This window comes from Mercenaria mercenaria, chromosome 19 (assembly GCF_021730395.1).
Source record: "Mercenaria mercenaria strain notata chromosome 19, MADL_Memer_1, whole genome shotgun sequence".
NCBI classification, from domain to species: domain Eukaryota; kingdom Metazoa; phylum Mollusca; class Bivalvia; order Venerida; family Veneridae; genus Mercenaria; species Mercenaria mercenaria.
Genome location: NC_069379.1, coordinates 22,474,388 through 22,494,997, shown reverse-complemented (window position 1 = coordinate 22,494,997; position 20,610 = coordinate 22,474,388). Strand labels below are relative to the sequence as shown.

Here is a 20,610-nt window from a genome sequence, read left to right as displayed (position 1 = left end):
TAAACAGGAATGTAAGGTTTAATCATTATTCTTATTCTGTTAATAATAAGCTTAATTTAATATTCACCTTATTTTGATTACTTCAGAAACACTGGTGGTGTAATTCATTATAAAAGTCTTACTTAAAAGTATTATTTTCACTAAGGTAATATTTTTCACTTGGAACGAAGGGAATTCAGAAAATGTTGAGACAAACATGCGTACAGGTACAAGCACGATTTTTTCATGGACTGTTAGGGATTTCAGTAGTAATGTATATTGAGAATTTCAACACAACTGGTTATGTTATATAGCTGACTTACAAGCGTTTAAACACACTACACTCGGATACGCTGGCGTAAGCAAGGAGGCTTCAGGTAGGACGGAATCAAGGTCCTACATAAAGATGCATTGCCGCACCCTCCATATTCGCCCGACCCAAGTCCCTGTCCGTGCTGAAAAATGCATTGTATAAGTGTATGCATAGTATAGGAAGGACAGACTACTCTAAAGCTTTCAGGTCATTGATACCCCGCATAAAAAGTGCGTGTCAGTTCAGGGTGAATATTTTTAGGTACTGGTGTAAGCAATGTGCTTAAATACAGTTTGCTTTATCTTATATGGACAGCCTCAAAATTTTCTGAACTCCCATCGTATAAAATATAGGACTGCTTCATAGAATAACTTAGTAGACAACATGACAACGTATGACAAACATTATACCAGTTTAAAATCACCGGTATTAAGAATGATATAAATATATAAATATTTACACTACAGTTTTGTTAATAAAATAGTTATAACGATGTATGTAAAACAGACAGTAATAAACTAACAATCGGATACTTAATAGATTCGGTTCTTTCTACAAGTAACCGAAATTTCAGCGTATATAATATAATAACTTGATAGTATCCAAATATGATAAACACCGACATTATTTTTGCTTGGAAACATAGATATTATTATACTTGTATCGAGAAATATACACTAGTTCTGCAGTCATATACTGCGCGACTTCATGATCGTAATATTATTCCGCGAAAGAACAAATGCATGTTTCACGATGCAATTACAACAAACGTATCAACACTATAATTGTTATATAAATGATATAAATGTGTTCGTTAGCATGAGTAAAATTGAAACTATCGACGTTAAACAAATTTTAACGCGATGATACACATGCACCTTATGTCACAAATGACACCGCACACCCATATGAAATCTGAACGTCAACATGGGAAAATACTGACGTTTCAGATTTCATTGTAACTTAACGGAGTTAATAACTGAAAAAATAACAGAATGTTCTACTGCCTCGTGGTTATACTAGTACTCATTTTGTCCACATTTTACACACATGTTCGAGCTAGTTGTAGTACTTTTGTTAGATCACGAAAAATAACCTCAGCTTTCACATTAAGAAGTTGTTTTACGAACATAAATTATTATGGTTCCACGAGAGCAAAATGTAATGTTGAAATCACAAGAGTCTTTCACGCAAATGTTATGGTAACATGGGAGCAAAATGTAATGTTTAAATCACAAGCAAACATCAGGTTCAATGACTTCGTTACACTGTAACGGCAGATTGCTGCAATTCATTCTAACACTGCTTGAATAGAACAGCGAGCAAGGTGCAATACAATATCGTTTAGCATTTTCTATTACATTTGGATGATAACGTGTAGTTATTCTGTCAACAATCAATTTTGCCCTACGTTGGTGGTCTACCTTTTGTAGAGAGGTTTTCTAACTTTGGTTTAATCTGAGGTGACGACGTAACTGGTTTTGTTGCTGCTGTTACTGGTGTACGAGATGTCATTGAACCCAGTGCTAGTCATGCCTCGCCATTTGAAGATTTATTCATACAATCTTCGACGCTGCAAGTGTTTGCAGGACAATAACCTACTTTACAGTTCGCTATACACCACTGATCCATCCCCTCTACACCATGGAACTCGGCGATGGCATGACAACTAGTGTTCTGACTCTTCGCCTTGTCCTCACAGGAACATTCACACATAAAAGTAACACAATTACTTGCTCTACAATTAATTTCACACCACTTACTTATGCCGGGACTTTGATTATAAATTCCACGTGCTTTGCACCGGAACTCATCGGAAGTGACATCACATCCAGCTGTAGTCTTTGAACCGGAAGTCTTTGGCTGAGCCAATGAAAATAATAATGGTGTGATGTAATTCGGATAAAATCTATCTAAGATATTACTAACAGAGACAAACTGAGTATTTGGGACTTCAGGTCTTGGCGGTGCAGCTGGTAATCTAACATGCTGAGGTCTCGATGTCACTGGCCGTGGTGTTTGACCAGTTTCTTTAGGAGGTGTAAAGAATATTTTCATTCCATTTGTCACTTCACTACCTAGTTTCTTAACTATTTCTCTGCGAATAGCGTCCAGAGTTATAACTTGCTGTCCAACACGTGGTGCTGCAGTCATAAGAACACGTGGTGCTCCGGACGGTGATATAATAGATGGTGATGTAACTGATGTCCTCAATGTAGGTGAAATACTTGTAGTTTTCACTTTAGCTAAATGGGTTTGCTGCAGATGTATACTTTTTACTACATTATTTACAGATGTAACATTTAACGTTGGAATATTTAGTATAGGAGGAAGCGAAACAACCTCCCTGGACGGTGAAAGGTGAGTTGTTGTAGGTGCTGACGTATGGTCTATAATAGAAGCTAACTGTTTCATACTCGTATCAATTTTCTCTTCAATGATTGTCGTATTCGGATTCTGTTGAGTAGATCTCGTAGGCTGAATGACGACTGGAATAACCGGGATCGAATCTTGCGTACTGAAATAAATAAAATAAACTGTGGAAATATGTTCTTCTCCTTCTTGATACTGTTTATACTCGGCAACTTGTAACATGTATACAATAAGGGTCTACAGAGGAATTAGCCATTTGCGCTTCTTTATTTCTTAAGGAAATCAATTACAGTCCTAACCATGTGTAAAATGATGATTATGTAACATGACAGAGAAGTTCAATTGTACGCCTTCATAAATGTTTTTGTTACATATTTCGATAAATTAAACAGTCTACCTACTGAAAACTTAACCTCTTTATCCCAGTCGATGTAAAACAAACTTAGGCAGAATTTTAACAAAAAGGGTATTCATGGAATGCTAGTAGATCTACTATGCTACTTCAGCTAGGATGTTAATGTATATTTTATTTATGACATTTCCTATATTTTTGGAAATATTTACGCACACTATGACATTATTTAATCAGTGAATAATAAATTAAACCCACAGTTTTCTCCCATATAAACAAGTGCGGGTATGCTAGTGTACATTGTGTTTTATGTCATGTGAAGAGGTCCCTACATCTTTTTTTACGTCGAGGATAAACAACATTTATGGCATTTTTTAGCTGTCTTATATTCTGTCAGAACCAGATATCTATTAGAATTGTATAATCATATATGCTATATTGTCTTTCTTTAATTATCTCCCTTTAAGTTGGAAACATGAAAAAAAGTTTATTTATTCTGGTCTCAATATAATTGCATATTTCCATTAAAAGCAAACACGATATCTCAAGAGTTTTTGTTTTGTTTCTGTTGGGTTTAACGTTGCACCGACACAATTATAGGTCATATGGCGACTTTTCAAGAGTTGTTAACAAATAGACAAGTTTTCATACAAATTGTTATTTTCAATCAATTTTGGTTCAGCGCAATAAAGGCAAGACATAAGATTATCGTATTTTATGACGTTGAATTCCTACTGAAAAAGTTTTGACATATGTATAATGCTCTAATATTCCTAACATGTAATGTAGAGTCACAGAAAAATTATATATTCATATCTTGGTTGGAGAATTAGTTTGAAAAATTAAAATTTTATAAATCCCTGTAATGAATATTAAATACATATGAAGTGCTCAGAGAATATGTGTAAAATGATCAGTACAAATCCATTACTAATAACCAGTTAGAAAGCTAAGAGAGTTGGTTCGACCTATGGTATCATACTTCTGCAACCATTTATCCACAAAACTAACTAGTTGTGTAACAAGAAAAGAAATATTTAACGCGATAATTATCTGGTTATCTAGTCCAATGGATCGTGTTCAAATATTCATCTGAGCTGGAACTTATCGGATATTTATTGCTTTAGCTAAGTGAATAAGTGGTGAACGTTGTCGGCATCAATGTGGATTTTTCTCGATCTGAAGTAGAAACTTATCACGTTACTAAACTGGATAACCAGATAATTATCGCGTTCATTAACTGGTTAGTTATTATTCAATGATTAGTTAGTTTTGTGGGTAAATGGTGACAGAAGCTGCATATCCGATAAAACTGGACTCGTAAACAAATACTAATATACCCGAAGACAACAAAATACAATCATACCCGAAGACTTATGATTGACAGACAAGAGAAATAATACGAGCAGAAGGCATTATAACTGACATATGATAAAAAGATACTCTGAACCGACCAGTCATTAGGATTTTTTTATGATTTTTAGCTCATCTGATTTTTTGAAAAAAAAAATGATGAGTTATTGTCATCACTTGATCGGTGTCGGCGTCGGTGTTGCCTGGTTAAGTTTTACGTTTAGGTCAGCTTTTCTCTTAAACTATCAAAGCTATTGCTCGGAAACTTGGAACACTTGTTCACCATCATAAGCTGACCCTTTACAGCAAGAAACATAACTCTATCCTGCTTTTTGCAAGTTTTATGGCCCCTTTTGTACTTAGAAAATATCAGATTTCTTGGTTAAGTTTTATGTTTAGGTCAGCTTTTCTCCTAACTATCAAAGCTATTGCTTTGAAACTTGCAACACTTGTTCACCATCATAAGCTGACCTTGTACATCAAGAAACATAACTCCATCCTGCTTTTTGCAAGATTTATGGCCCCTTTTGGACTTAGAAAATATCAGATTTCTTGGTTTAGTTTTATGTTTAGGTCAACTTTTTCTCTTAAACTATCAAAGCTATTGCTTTGAAACTTGCAACACTTGTTCACCATCATAAGCTGACCCTGTACAGCAAGAAACATAACTCCATCTTGCTTTTTGCAATAACTATTGCCCCTTTTGGACTTAGAAAATCAGTTTTCTTGGTTGAGTATTATGTTTAAGTCAGCTTTTCTCCTAAACTATCAAAGCTATTGCTTTAAAACTTGCAACAGTTTTTCACCATCGTAAGCGGACGCTGTACATCAAGAAACATAACTCTATCCTGCTTTTTGCAAGAATGATGGCCCTTTTTAGACTTAGAAAATCATGGGTATGACAATATTTCTATAATACAAAAAAAATCAGATGAGCGTCAGCACCCGCAAGGCGATGCTCTTGTTCTTCAATTGCTACAATGTCATTTACTATATGATGATATTCTTTGTATTTATATTATGCACATACCTTATAATGATTTATGTAAATCATTCACGTGAAAGGTTTGTAACAGTATGTGATTTCGTTACATCATATGGCTGTTTTATTATATTATGTACATTTTCCCATTCTATGATGAAAAGAGATCGTCATTTTTTGTGCATTCTTCATTACTTGGTAATTATAGATATATGTCCCATGTAACATCTTATGATAATTCTTTACTTATATCATAAGATGGAAAGTGTATCATATTATGCTTCTTCACATAATAGAAACTTGCACATACAATGGTAAAACTACCTCATGATATATAAAGAAAGCAAATAACATAACAAACCTATCAAATAATGTTATAAACGTTGTACAGAAAGAAAGCGTATGACAAGGTATGTCATACATGGAATCTTTACTTGCGACATCGAGCCGGGTTCCTGGTAGAAACTGTACCCGTATATCAAACAAAATAAAACTGAGAGTTGTGATGAAACCCTACTGAAGTATGAGGACCTTACTCATACTGGCAACTTACACTCATAAACAGCCTGAGTCAGTTTTCTCAAATCAAAACCCTTTCACCTGAAACAATTAATTTAAGTTAGAAAGACTATTCATACCCAACCAGTAACAGAGATGCCAATGATCCTTAAATATGTGAGAGCGAGGAAATGTTATTGAAGGCTCAACCCAATCTCAAAGATCACTTAAAGTGCTTCACCGAGAGATAGCCCCAATCATAACAAAACTATTCCAGCTAGCTCTTGAAACTGCACACGTCCAAAAATATTGGAATCATGCAGTCGTTGCTTCAGTCTACAAGAATGGCCCAATCTCTAGGACTATAAGCTACAGGCCTATATCCTTAACTTGTAAAATGTCATACATAAATTCAAAGTCCTAAGATCAAATTCCATTAGTATCCCAGTGGATTAAGTCATTTTTCAAGGATTGATCCCAAAGATTCATTTTTGATGGCTCTATCCACTTTAGGGTTCCTCAATGCCCAGTCATAGGCCCAAACGTTTACTTTGCTTACGTTAATGAATTACCAAACTCCGTTTAAAGTAAAGCTAAATTACTTGCAGATAAAACAATTGTGTATCTTAGAGTCAGGTCCTCCCTTGTTGCACAAGTTGTATGTTCGCCAACAGCTTGAATACTGCTCCAACAGCTTGAATACTGCTCCAACATCTGGTATCATCATGGCAAAAAGCCCAAACATAAAACTAAACAAGTACAAACAACATCTCTATACGTTTCCAACAACTATGGTCAAACAAGCTGTGTCGCCCAATTGCTTAGAACACATAAATGGAAACCCCTTGAACATCGCCGTATCCAAACCTCTCCCGTAATATAACCACCTTATACCAGTAAGGAGCCTGAACTACATGATTTCATAGTTTCACACTCATTAACATATAAACTCATCTTTTACAAGAACCATATGTTCATGGAATGGTCTCCCACCGTACATACATCCCAGTCTCAGTTTAAATTTTTACACTGAGCGACTGGCAGCTGAAACATTCTACTCTTCATCTCTGTTTTCAGTCCTAGTTAATTCTTATTTCATTCCAAGTTTGCCCCAAATGAACCTGCTCATTTATTAACAGATTGTTCCAAACAAACCGCTTCCCAGTCATTATCTTTACTGATTGCAGAGCAGTACACTGTAGATGTAGATGCTCTTTATCACATTACATACATGATAACAGGAATAGATTTTCCGCATAACATAATAAAGAATACCCATATGATAAACATTCCACATAATGTGATAAAGGATGTCCAAATTTGATAAACTTTCCATATACATGTAATGTAATAAAGAATGTCAGTAATATATAAAGTAATAAAGTATGTTCACAATATGATACACTTTCCAGAAGTCACAAAACATAATTCACCTCGCACATAGTAACAAAAATGTACACCATATGACAAAGTTACCACGTGATGCTATGAAAATATACGTCATATGTTAAAGTTACCACGTGACGCTATAACGAATGTACGTCAAATATTAAAGTTACCATGTGACGCTATAAAGAATGTACGTGATATATTAAAGTTACCACGTGGTGCTAAAAAGAATGTATGTCATATATTAAAGTTACCACGTGACGCTATGAAAATGTACGTCATATATTAAAGTTACCATGTGACGCTATAAAGAATGTACGTGATATATTAAAGTTACCACGTGATCTATAAAGAATGTACGTGATATAGTAAAGTTACCACGTGAAGCTATAAAGAATGTACGTGATATATCAAAGTTACCACGTGATGCAATAAAGAATACGCATGATATAATAACGTTACCACGTGATGCACACAATAAATAGATTGTCAGCGTATTTATGAAAGGGAAACCACATAACATATTTACATAATATACATACTACATGCAAATGTAATAAAATAAATTATGTATTGATATTATAATGAAATTGAATGATAAATTGTATGTGCACTATATAAAAAATTCAGAAAGGGAATTATAAAACAGTAATGGCTCTGTACAAAAAATTGCCCGAACTGAGAACAAAAAAATAATGAAAACATAGTTTTTCCAAGTCTGAAATAAGGCATTCAGGAAATTCAAGAATATCGAAAAGCTGAACCATTTTCAACTGTTTGGCTTTCACGCTTCTGTAGAAACAACATCTATTACCCATTCCTATATATATTCTAGATAGATGGTGTATATGCACCATAAATAAATAAAGGCACAGCTTGTATCCGCAAACGATTGTAAGGTGGTGTATTTCACGCTTATGCATTTTTTAGATTGTATGCAAATTTTTGCTTAAATGTGGTGCAGAAAACAAGGTTCACTTTTAAGAACTCATATCGTCGCGAGCATTTCACCCATCTAATATATAAAAAGAGAACTTTTTTTTATTTCTAGGCACAGTTTCTGCATGCGGTATAGTTAGATATCGCTCTGTGACGCAACAGGTCTGTATCTATACTGCGCAAATACATTCGAATATTTTGTTCGCTATAGCTCTTTGACAAAAATGCATTCATTTTCTTGGCTCTATATCGTTCTGTGACACAGATGCATTCTACCATTTCTTGGATCTATTTCGCTTATATCGCTCTGCGACATAATGATTCTGTAAACAGTTGCATCAACATCGGCGCGCCAAAACAAATCTATTGGTGAGAAATAATCAAATAAAAAACTGAAACAAATTTTAAAGAGATATTTTTGTTTTAGTAAACAAGTTTGAATAAGCGAATTATTATTTAAATTACAAGCTAATGCATCAAAATGGTATTTATTATTCATATCATTTATAATGTATGTTATTTATTCGTAACCATCGCTTCATTATTTTAGTATAAACATGCAACATGCACTCAAACTTAAAGCATTAAAATGCACCAAGCAGAATGCTCGTTCATTTATGTAAAATGCATGCATAATATCGTAATGTTAAACAGGATATATAGGCCACACCAAGGGTTTTCTTTGTTTCGACGTCGTCTTTGAAACATAAATACGTTGAAAAACGTAGATTTAATAATGAATTATTCTGATTTTTAGTGAATGAACGATTTTAGTTCACAGTAGCATGGAATTGTGTTTTGACATTAGATAAACATCGTCTTTCAAAGCGTCACAAAGATGGAAACACATCAGATAAATTCTAGAAATTGATTATTCAGTCCTTTAAATAACCAAAAATTATTTTACAAGTATAAATTTCATGAAAGTCTGTTTATATCAGTTGTTGGAGTTTTGCTTTCCTCAGGTATAGGTATTTATAGATACCTACAAGCACTGATATTTATTAGTTTACTCCATTTTAACAATCTCAACAGATCCAAAAATGAAAACAGGTTTGGGCACAATACTAATGTTATAATTGGGATTTATTCATCTGTGCATGATTTACTCTTGCTCCACTGCTGTTTTGCCAGCTTATTATTGAAAAAAAAAGAACAACAATTGAATGATAAAGAGCACTATCACTCAGTATCATATTATGAAGAAAGTACAGGTTTGCATGTAACACAATGTCTCACATTGTGAAATTATATCGGTCTGTATGACCTGTATTCCTACATGTTGTGTTCGGGGTTATAGAAAGAGCACAGCGGACAATAAGTTGGCATTTGTTTTGTCATTCTGAGTAAAACATTCTGAAAATGTGTTTGGTACAGTCATGACAACCTAGCGTTTAACATTGTTGGCACAGTAAAGGACGAGCAATGTAGGTCAATAAGGGACCAACAATAAAGGCACAGTACTCAGCTGGAAGTAGTTACAATATGGAGCGAACAACAAAGGCACAATAAGGGGCAAAACGCTGTAACACATATCGTCACCTTAGCGCAAAAAGTGAATAAGTCCTTTTTTAAGTCAATGCAGTTATCCACTTCTTGCACTGAGGTGACAATATGTTTGTTTAGCAGGTATTGTTAATCAAATATTTCCATCAAATTGACGAGAATACATAAAAGCCACCTCATAACTATTCTTTATTTAATTTCATCTTATGCTGCATGGTACAGTCTTAAAGAAAATTCATGGTGTGGTTAAAATATCCAGTCCAAACAAACCAATTATCATGAAATGCGAGCAAAACGTAATCAACATACTTCCTTGAATACCACTCAAAATCTTGCAATATAGTGTCTACTATAAGTAGATAACAATGGAACTAATCTCACAGTAGCCCTTAGCACCAGATCATTGCAGAAAGAGTATTACAATTAATAGCGGATTAATTCTTTACATAAGAAAACTGGTGAAGCATTCAAAGTTTTAGATTAATAACGAGAGAATAAAAAGCAGCGCAGCTCTACCCATAACTTTTGTAGCCTTGCTGCTTACCAATGTCATACCTTCCGGAACCTGTCTGCTCCTTTGGCCAACCACCTGTAGGCGTGATCTCAATATCTGCACAGTTCACGTACTGCTCTTGTTTGCCGCATCCCAAACACTTACATGTGTCCTCTCCATTATATCTGTATCCTAAATAAAGTTTATATGCCCTCTAATAACTCAAGCACATAATTAATTAATTATTTATTCTGTTAGTAATTAAACTTCAGGTACAATGAATTAGTTATCGAGACATGAACATGATTTATTAGGAATTTATCTCAACGTGTACAACTGCGTCTCAGTAATTCTATAATTATGAAGCTTTTTGTATTTACATTATAATAACAATTAAGCGTCAGCTCCAAAATGAAAGAATATTGTTGAAATATTCATTAACATTTGTGTATAAGGGCTTGAAAATATTTCATAAAACACAAACATGCATCCTTTCCTAGAACAGTTTAACTGCAGTTGAAATAGTGACAGTAACTGCGACATGAAACGATATTTGTTTAACTACGGTATATCTAAAGTAGTAAATGAAATCAACTAGTTTTAGGTGTATATAAGAAAGTGCAAGAACACTTTACACGAAGATATATTTATATTTACACATAAATACATATACATTTATTTGTCGAAATCCCTCTAAAAATACAGCAAATATATCATACACTGAGGTAAACTGTGTTATGTACACAACATCAGTTTTAACGATATTTTCCGTCTGGTCTAGTCCCAGTGACCTGTACAATTGGACTATTGATTAAATCTATGTACAGTCCATTTAAACGAATAGTGGTAAACCTAATTACTAATAAGGTTACGATCTGGCAAAATAAGACGATAAGAAAAAAATCCAACCTGTTTTATATTTCCATTGTAAAACACATTTTCTGCACACGAGTCCACCAGGTAGACGGATATGAATGTCATAGATACCTCCACGTGAGCCGATGTAATATCGAGTACCATGTGACTCATCAATCCAGAGAGGATACCTGTCGAAACATGACTGGTCGAGAACAACTTCACTGGAATTTCGTGGACACAGTCTGAACTCTACGTAACCCAGGTAGTTACTGCTCACCTGTAGAGAAATAAATGCTGCTAATTATCGACACACAGTCGTTATACAAAAGTCACATAACAAGCTGAAAGTCATATGAGAAGCTATCAGTAATGGTTTTTCTCCAAATGAACAGTTCTTATTTTTTATGAAGATTCATTGAAAAATAAAGCATCAAATAGGTCGTATCAATCTGGTACAGAAACTCAGCCAGACAAAGCATCAAGTAAGTCATAGCAAAGTGACCCAAAAACTCCTCCAGACAAAGCATCAAATAAGTCATAGCAAATTGACCCAAAAACTCCTCCAGATAAAGCATCAGTTAAATCATAGCAAAGTGACTCAAAAACTCCTCCAGACAAAGCATCAAATAAGTCAGAGCAAACTGACCTAAAAACTCCTCCAGATAAAGCATCAATTAAGTCATAGCAAAGTGACCCAAAAACTCCTCCAGACAAAGCATCAAATAAGTCATAGCAAATTGACCCAAAAACTCCTCCAGATAAAGCATCAATTAAATCATAGCAAAGTGACCCAAAACTTCCTTCAGACAAAGCATCAATTAAGTTACGATAAACTGATGCAGACGCTCTACATGACAGAGCATGAAATAGGTAACAGCACTCTGATGCAGAAACAATGTCAGACAAAGTATCAAATATGTCACTGCAAACTGATACAGGAAACTCTACCAGACAAAGTATCAAATATGTCACAGCAAACTGATACAGGAAACTCTACCAGAAAAAGTATCAAATATGTCACAGCAAACTGATACAGGAAACCCTACCAGACAACTGATACAGGAAACTCTACCAGACAAAGTATCAAATATGTCACAGCAAACTGATACAGGAAACTCTACCAGACAAAGTATCAAATATGTCAAAGCAAACTGATATAGGAAACTCTACCAGACAAAGTATCAAATATGTCACAGCAAATTGATACAGGAAACTCTACCAGACAAAGTATCAAATATGTCAAAGCAAACTGATACAGAAACACTACCAGACAAAATATAAAATATGTCACAGCAAACTGATACAGAAACTCTACCAGACAAAGTATCAAATCTGTCAAAGCAAACTGATACAGGAAACTCTACCAGACAAAGTATCAAATATGTCACAGCAAACTGATACAGGAAACTCTACCAGACAAATTTTCAAATATGTCACAGCGAACTAATACAGGAAACTCTACCAGACAAAGTATCATATATGTCACAGCGAACCGATACCGGAAACTGTTCCAGACAAAGTATCAAATATGTCACAGCGAACTTATACAGAAATTCTACCAGACAACGTATCAAACATGTCAGAGCAAACTTATACAGAAGCTCTGCCAGAAAAAGCATCAAATATGTCACCACAAACTGATACAGAAACACTACCAGACAAACTATAAAATATGTCACAGCAAACTGATACAGGAAACTCTACCAGACAAAGTATCAAATATGTCACAGCAAACTTATACCGAAACTTTACCAGACAAAGTATCAAATGTGTCACAGCAAACGTATACAGAAGCTCTACCAGACAAATTATCAAATGTGTCACAGCAAACTGATACAGAAACTCTACCAGACAAAGTATCAAATATGTCAGAGCAAACTGATACAGAAATTCTTCCAGACAAAGTATCAAATATGGCACAGCAAACATATACAGAAAATCTACCAGACAAAGTATCAAATATGTCAGAGCAAACTGATACAGAAACTGTACCAGACAAAGTATCAAATATGCTCAAGCAAACTGATACAGAAACTCTACCAGACAAAGTATCAAATATGTCACAGCAAACTGATACAGGAAATTTTACCAGACAAAGTATCAAATATGCCACAGCAAACTAATACAGGAAACTCTACCAGACAAAGTATCAAACATGTCACAGCAAACTGAAACAGAAACTCTACCAGACAAAGTATCAAATATGTCACAGCAAACTGATACCTGATACAGAAACTCTACCAGACAAAATATCAAACATGTCACAGCAAACTGATACAGAAACTTTACCAGACAAAGTATCAAATATGTCACAGCAAACTGATACAGAAACTCTACCAGAAAAAGTATCAAATATGTCAGAGCAAACTGATACAGAAACTCTACCAGACAAAGTATCAAATATGTCACAGCAAACTGATACAGAAACTCTACCAGACAAAGTTTCAAATATGTCACAGCAAACTGATACAGGAAACACTACCAGATAAAGTATCAAATATGTCCCAACAAACTGATACAGGAAATTCTACCAGACAAAGTATCAAATATGCCACAGCAAACTGATACAGGATACTCTACCAGACAAAGTATCAAACATATCACAGCAAACTGAAACAGAAACTCTACAAGACAAATTATCAAATATGTCACAGCAAACTGATACATGATACAGAAACTCCAGACAGAAACTCTACCAGACAAAATATCAAATATGTCACAGCAAACTGATACAGAAACTCTACCAGACAAAGTATCAAATATGTCACAGCAAACTGATACAGAAACTCTGCCAGACAAAATATCAAACATGTCATAGCAAACTGAAACAGAAACTCTACCACAAAAAGTATTAAATATGTCACAGCAAACTGATACAGAAACTCTACCAGACAAAGTATCAAACATGTCACAGCAAACAGATACAGAAATTCTACCAGATAAAGTATCAAATATGTCACAGAAAACTGATACAGAAACTCTACCAGACAAAATATCAAATATGTCACAGAAAAAATGATACAGAAACACCACAAGACAAAGTATCAAATTTGCCACAGCAAGCAAACTGATACAGAGACTCTTCCAGACAAAGTATCAAATATGTCACAGCAAACTGATACAGAAACTCTACTAGACAAAGTGTCTAGTATGTAACAGCAAACTGATACAGAAACTCTACCAGACAAAGTATCAAATATGTCACGTCATACTGAAACAGAAACTTTACCAGACAAAGTATCAAATATGTCACAGCAAACTGATACAGAAACTCTACCAGACAAAGTATCAAGTATGTCACAGCAAACTGATACTGGAACTCTGCAAAACAAAGTATCAAATATGTCCCAGCAAACTGTTACAGAGACTCTGCAAGACAAAGTATCAAATATGTCACAGCAAACTGATACAGGAACTCTGCAAAACAAAGTGGCAAATATGTCACAGCAAACTGTTACAGGAACTCTGCAAGACAAAGTATCAAATATGTCACAGCAAACTGATACAGGAACTCTGCAAGACAAAGGATCAAATATGTCACAGCAAACTGATACAGGAACTCTGCAAGACAAAGTGGCAAATATGTCACAGCAAACTGTTACAGAGACTCCGCAAGACAAAGTATCAAATATGTCACAGCAAACTGATACAGGACCTCTGCAAGACAAAGTGGCAAATATGACAGAGCAAACTGATACAGAAACTCTACCAGACAAAGTATCAAATATGTCCCAGCAAACTGTTACAGAGACTCCGCAAGATTAAGTATCAAATATGTCACAGCAAACTGATACAGAGACTCCGCAAGACAAGTATCAAATATGTCACAGCAAACTGATACAGAGACTCCCCAAAAAAAAGTATCAAATATGTCACTGAAAACTGATACAGGAACTCTGCAAGACAAAGTATCAAATATGTCAAGGCAAACTGATACAGAGACTCTGCAAGACAAAGTATCAAATATGTCACAGCAAACTGATACAGGAACTCTGCAAGACAAAGTATCAAAAATGTCACAGCAAACTGATACAGAGACTCCGCAAGACAAAGTATCAAATATGTCACAGCAAACTGATACAGAGACTCCTCAAGACAAAGTATCAAATATGTCACAGCAAACTGATACAGGAACACTGCAAGACAAAATATGTCACAGCAAACTGATACAGGAACTCTGCAAGACAAAGTGGCAAATATGTCACAGCAAACTGATACAGAGACTCCACAAGACAAAGTATCAAATATGTCACAGCAAACTGATACAGAGACTCCGCAAGACAAAGTATCAAATATGTCACAGCAAACTGATACAGGAACTCTGCAAGACAAAGTATCAAATATGTCACAGCAAACTGTTACAGAGACTCCGCAAGTCAAAGTATCAAATATGTCACAGCAAACTGATACAGAGACTCCGCAAGACAAACTATCAAATATGTCACAGCAAACTGATACAGAGACTCTGCAAGACAAAGTATCAAATATGTCCCAGCAAAGTGTTACAGAGACTCTGCAAGACAAAGTATCAAATATGTCACAGCAAACTGATACAAAGACTCCGCAAGACAAAGTATCAAATATGTCACAGCAAACTGATACAGAGACTCCGCAAGACAAAGTATCAAATATGTCAAAGCAAACTGATACAGGAACTCTACAAGACAAAGTATCAAATATGTCCCAGCAAACTGATACTGGAACTCTGCAAGACAAACTATCAAATATGTCACAGCAAACTGTTACAGAGACTCCGCAAGACAAAGTATCAAATATGTCCCAGCAAACTGATACAGAGACTCTGCAAGACAAAGTATCAAATATGTCACAGCAAACTGATACAGAGACTTCGCAAGACAAAGTATCAAATATGTCATAGCAAACTGTTACAGAGACCCCGCAAGACAAAGTATCAAATATGTCACAGCAAACTGATACTGGAACTCTGCAAGACAAAGTATCAAATATGTCACAGCAAACTGATACAGGAAACACTACCAGACAAAGTATCAAATATGTCTCAGCAAACTGATATGGAAACTCTTGAAACTTGAAACTTGAGAATTTTCTTAAACGCCTATTCAACACACAAAGCATCTTCAATGCGTTGTACACTCATGCATTAAAAAAGTAAAAACAATTCATCAGTATTAACACAAAGTCTGATTTGCTTCAATGTAATTGCGTATATGAATTTTAAATAAGAATAGTAGTCTTTGAAGAAGTGAGTTTTCAACTGCTTTTTGAAAGTTTTAACTGATTCACTTTGTCTGAGATTTAATGGCAGCTCGTTCCAAAGTTTTGGTCCAACCGTACTGAAGCTTCTGTCACTCTACCAGACAAAGTATCAAATATGTCCCAGCAAACTGATACAGGAACTCTGCAAGACAAAGTATCAAATATGTCACAGGAAACTGATATAGAAACTCTACCAGACAAAGTATCAACTATGTCAGAGTGTCAGAATAATTTGTATGTTTGATATATTGATAACGTAACACATTAAGCACAGATAGTGCTTGACTCCCTTTCCATGCTATTATTGCTATAATTATTGTTGACTTGCTGTAAATAATACAATTTAGGTCATTTGTGGCTGATTTGGGTTCATTATGTGGATAGCTGGATCCCAGCATCACACATTATGTCATATACAAAAGTTAAAGGGAACCAGATATTTAATAGAGCAAGTACTCGTTGTAAAACGCTATGTTTAAATTTGGACCAATCAGAAACAAGTTCTAAAAATAGCACATCTGCTGAGGTATAAATAGGTAGATGGATGACGGAGAAGGCATTCGGTATCCAGCGGTCGAAGAAGACACATCGAGGATTCAACTAATAATTTATCCCAGTACCTTGATAAGGAGACTATTGCAGTTACCCTGTCAGGGCGGATAAATTATTAAAAAAGAAGATTTTGGAAGTTCATAGACTAAAGAAGAGTTGCAGAATTTCAATAATTTTTCGAGCTATAGGGCCAGCGCATAGGCGTTTTACCATAAGGGTAGTTGAATGCTATAGACGACAGCAGATATAGGCTGAGCATCGGGAAGCTGAGACAGAGACCAAGAGTTTGGTAATCTACTGGGATAGTAGGAGAGTTCCAGCTTATAGACGGTTCAGCGTTATTGGCGAAGTACAGCCAAGGCACCGGGGATATACCTATATGGTAGTTGAATGCTACATGTGATAGCATATAGGCGCTGAACATCCAGGAGTCAGGGCAATCATATAGAGTTGAGAGGACAGAGGCCGAGCATCTATGCGATATAGGACTCATATGTTGTTGATTCAAAGACATTGTCTGACAGGAACTTCAACAAAAAGACCAGTAAAGTATAGACTATGGGAGTTTGGGCTAATAGAAACTTGTCAGTTTGAAACATTTAGTGATTTGCCTGATCTCTGAAATTGTCTAGCTCATAATAGAAATCATTTACGAATCATTAGTACACGAATCATTTAGGCAAGGTAGCCAGAGGAAAATTCTATATACGAGATATTTGGTCTCACCAGCTCTACGTTTTAACAAAGGACATTCTACATCGTTTGTCAGCTAGTCTAAGACATAGTCTCCTTAGCGATTGGACCCAAACCATTGTTCAAGATACTAAAGGCGTAGGCACTTCCCTGAGTCATATAACCAGTATCCTGACACAGAGCAAACTGATACAGAAACACTACCAGACAAAGTATCAAATATGTCTCAGCAAACTGATACGGAAACTCTACCAGACAAAGTATCAAATATGTCACAGCAAACTGATACAGGAAACACTACCAGACAAAGTATCAAACTGATTCATAAAACTCTACCAGACAAAGTATCAAATATGTCACAGCAAACTGATATAGAAACACTACCAGACAAAATATCAAATATGTGACAGCAAACCGATACAGGAAACTCTACCAGACTAAGTATCAAATATATCACAGCAAACTGATACAGAAACTCCGCAAGACAAAGTAACAAATATGTCACAGCAAACTGATACAGAAACTCTGCAAGACAAAGTATCAAGTATGTCTCAGTAAACTGATACAGAAATTCTTCCAGACAAAGTATCAAATATGTCATAGCAAACTGAAGCAGAAACTCTTCCGGACAAAGTATCAAATATGTCATAGCAAACTGACGCAGAAACTCTACCATACCAAGTATCAAATATGCTCAAGCAAACTGATACAGAAGCTCTACCAGACAAAGTATCAATATGTCCCAGCAAACAGGTACAGAAACTCTTCCAGACCATGTATCAAATATGCTCAAGCAAACTGATACAGAAGCTCTACCGGACAAAGTATTAAATATGTCCCAGCAAACAGGTACAGAAACTCTTCCAGACAAAGTATCAAATAAGTCACAGCAAACTGATGCAGATATACATTCATTGTCTTTAACCTACACACTAAGAACATTATCCTCTCATCTATAGTTTTTGCAATTTTTATATATTATATATATATACTTTATATTAACTTACATTTATAAATGTATCGTGTAGACTTTGTTTTATACTGTTAAGAGAGACGCACTGTCAACCACTTATATATTCTTGCTTAGTGTGCTCTATAATTTGCCTCACTAATCTCCATTTAGACAAAAAATGTTTGTTTTTTTCTGGTTCGACATTCTGAAGCATTTCGTTGAAATTTATATAAATGTATGTAATTTGAAGCAAACTCTTTATGCTGGTATAACGAGTTTGCTACCCAAAATGACACGGGATGGAGACCAATGTTTCAACATGATATAGTTCGATTTCTAAATATTAAGATTATAGGGAAAGTCTACAGCGCTTTCTTTTGTAACAGGGAAAATTTGAAAATATATTAATAAAACTTCACTATTAAACGATTTTCAATTAATTGTTAAAATAATATCGAAGTCGAAAACTTCTACGGTGAAATGCATCAAATATGTATCACAGTTATGGAATATTAAAATTGATAAAACCATTGAAAAAAAATGTAAAATAAAGCGCCACACGGTGAAAGTATTCCTTCTTTAGACCGAAACATAACTATATATCTTTTATATAATTCAGGTAATAAGTCAGAAATATGATTAAATCGTGAATGTTTAGGGAGAAATTGGTTCAATAGCTGATATATTGTAAGGCTGTATTAATTTATTGTGACGCATATGGACATTTTCTCAATTGGAAATTTTACAGCGGTATGCTTGAATATTGTCTAACCTCAAATGTGACGTTAATGTAATGGCCGTCAGTGTATCTCCTCACAATGATCCCTGTATCGTACTGGCCCCGGTCAGCATTATGCTGGGTACCATTCCATAGATCACCGCATACACCACAACGTCCCTGGTGCACCCGCCACTGCCACTGTCAATATGAAAGTAAACATATCATATTATATAATAATGTATTACACTGGAGTAGGTCGCAATATTTTTAAACTACCAAAACGCAGAAAAAAATGCAGTTCAAAACCTTCTGATTATGAAATATCCTTACAATGTATATACTAGGAAAAAAGGCAAGTGTAGCAGTTTATCTATTTCACTAGAATATACATTACATTAAGGTATATTAATTGAAAGGTAATTATAATATTTCAGGATTATGTCACGTTTCTGCACGTTTGGTTACGATTTATTTATTTGTTTTTCCATCAACTTTATGTCGATTTTATCCGAATGATTGTCTAAATAATAGTGTATTTATTTGAAGTAAACACAGCAACATTGTATAACATATGCCATTATAGGATAAGGTGAATACTTTACATGAGGTGGTGATGTCTTCATTATTTGTTACAAGTATACAGGCATGTTTATGTTCACAGGGTGAACTTTTACAAAATAACCTTCCTTTTTAAGTTGTAACAATTTGTGCTTGTTCAGTGAATTTTATTTCGTAGTCAACAAAGGTTAAAGAAACAGTTTTCATTGAACGTGTACTTAATATCAGACATATATGATATGTTTTTTAGTATAAAAAGTGTTTTTCATCTGTGTGAAATATGTAAAACATCATTTTATTACACTTCATTGACCATAACAAAAACCAAATAAACACAGACTTTATGCAAATATATTAGCATTATGTGATACTAGTATCTGTATGTAAATATATTAGCATTATGTGATACTAGTATCTGTATGTAAATATATCAAAATATATTTAAGCATATCGATTTTTACCAACAATTATCTTAGCTTCTTGTATACATTATTTATTTGTTTCATAAGCTCTTAACTTTTAAAGAGAACAAGTATACATATAAACAGTACTAATGTTTTATTTTATTCTTAATTTCCGATAAACATCCATATATATTTTTTGAATTTACTAAGTGCATTTTGTACATACTCTTACATTCTTGCAGGCGGCATACGTATATCTACAGATATACACAGATAGTCTATTATAATGATTGTACAAAACTTACTCTATACAATCTGTATTGGTTTGTAAACTGTCTTAATCAATTGTACAATGTATACATCATGGTTTTTATAAGTTTATGAATTCAATCATTTTAATAGTTTTAAGTAAACTTTGTTTTTTTTTTACATACAGTTGTATACAGTATGAGTGCAT

General features: G+C 34.6%; 1 protein-coding gene across 1 annotated transcript in view; it reads right to left on the bottom strand.

The window, feature by feature from the left end:
- Nucleotides 1-251: 251 nt before the first annotated feature.
- LOC123542202 (uncharacterized) overlaps nt 252-20,610 on the bottom strand; it is a 77,444-nt gene continuing 57,085 nt past the window's right edge. The window contains exons 2-5 of the mRNA XM_045327909.2: nt 19,243-19,389; nt 11,087-11,312; nt 10,240-10,369; nt 252-2,810 (exon numbers count right to left, since the gene is read on the bottom strand). Of these exons, the coding sequence (XP_045183844.1) occupies nt 1,823-2,810; nt 10,240-10,369; nt 11,087-11,312; nt 19,243-19,389 (1,491 nt within the window). The 3' untranslated portion in view covers nt 252-1,822. The remainder of the gene's footprint in view (nt 2,811-10,239; nt 10,370-11,086; nt 11,313-19,242; nt 19,390-20,610) is intronic.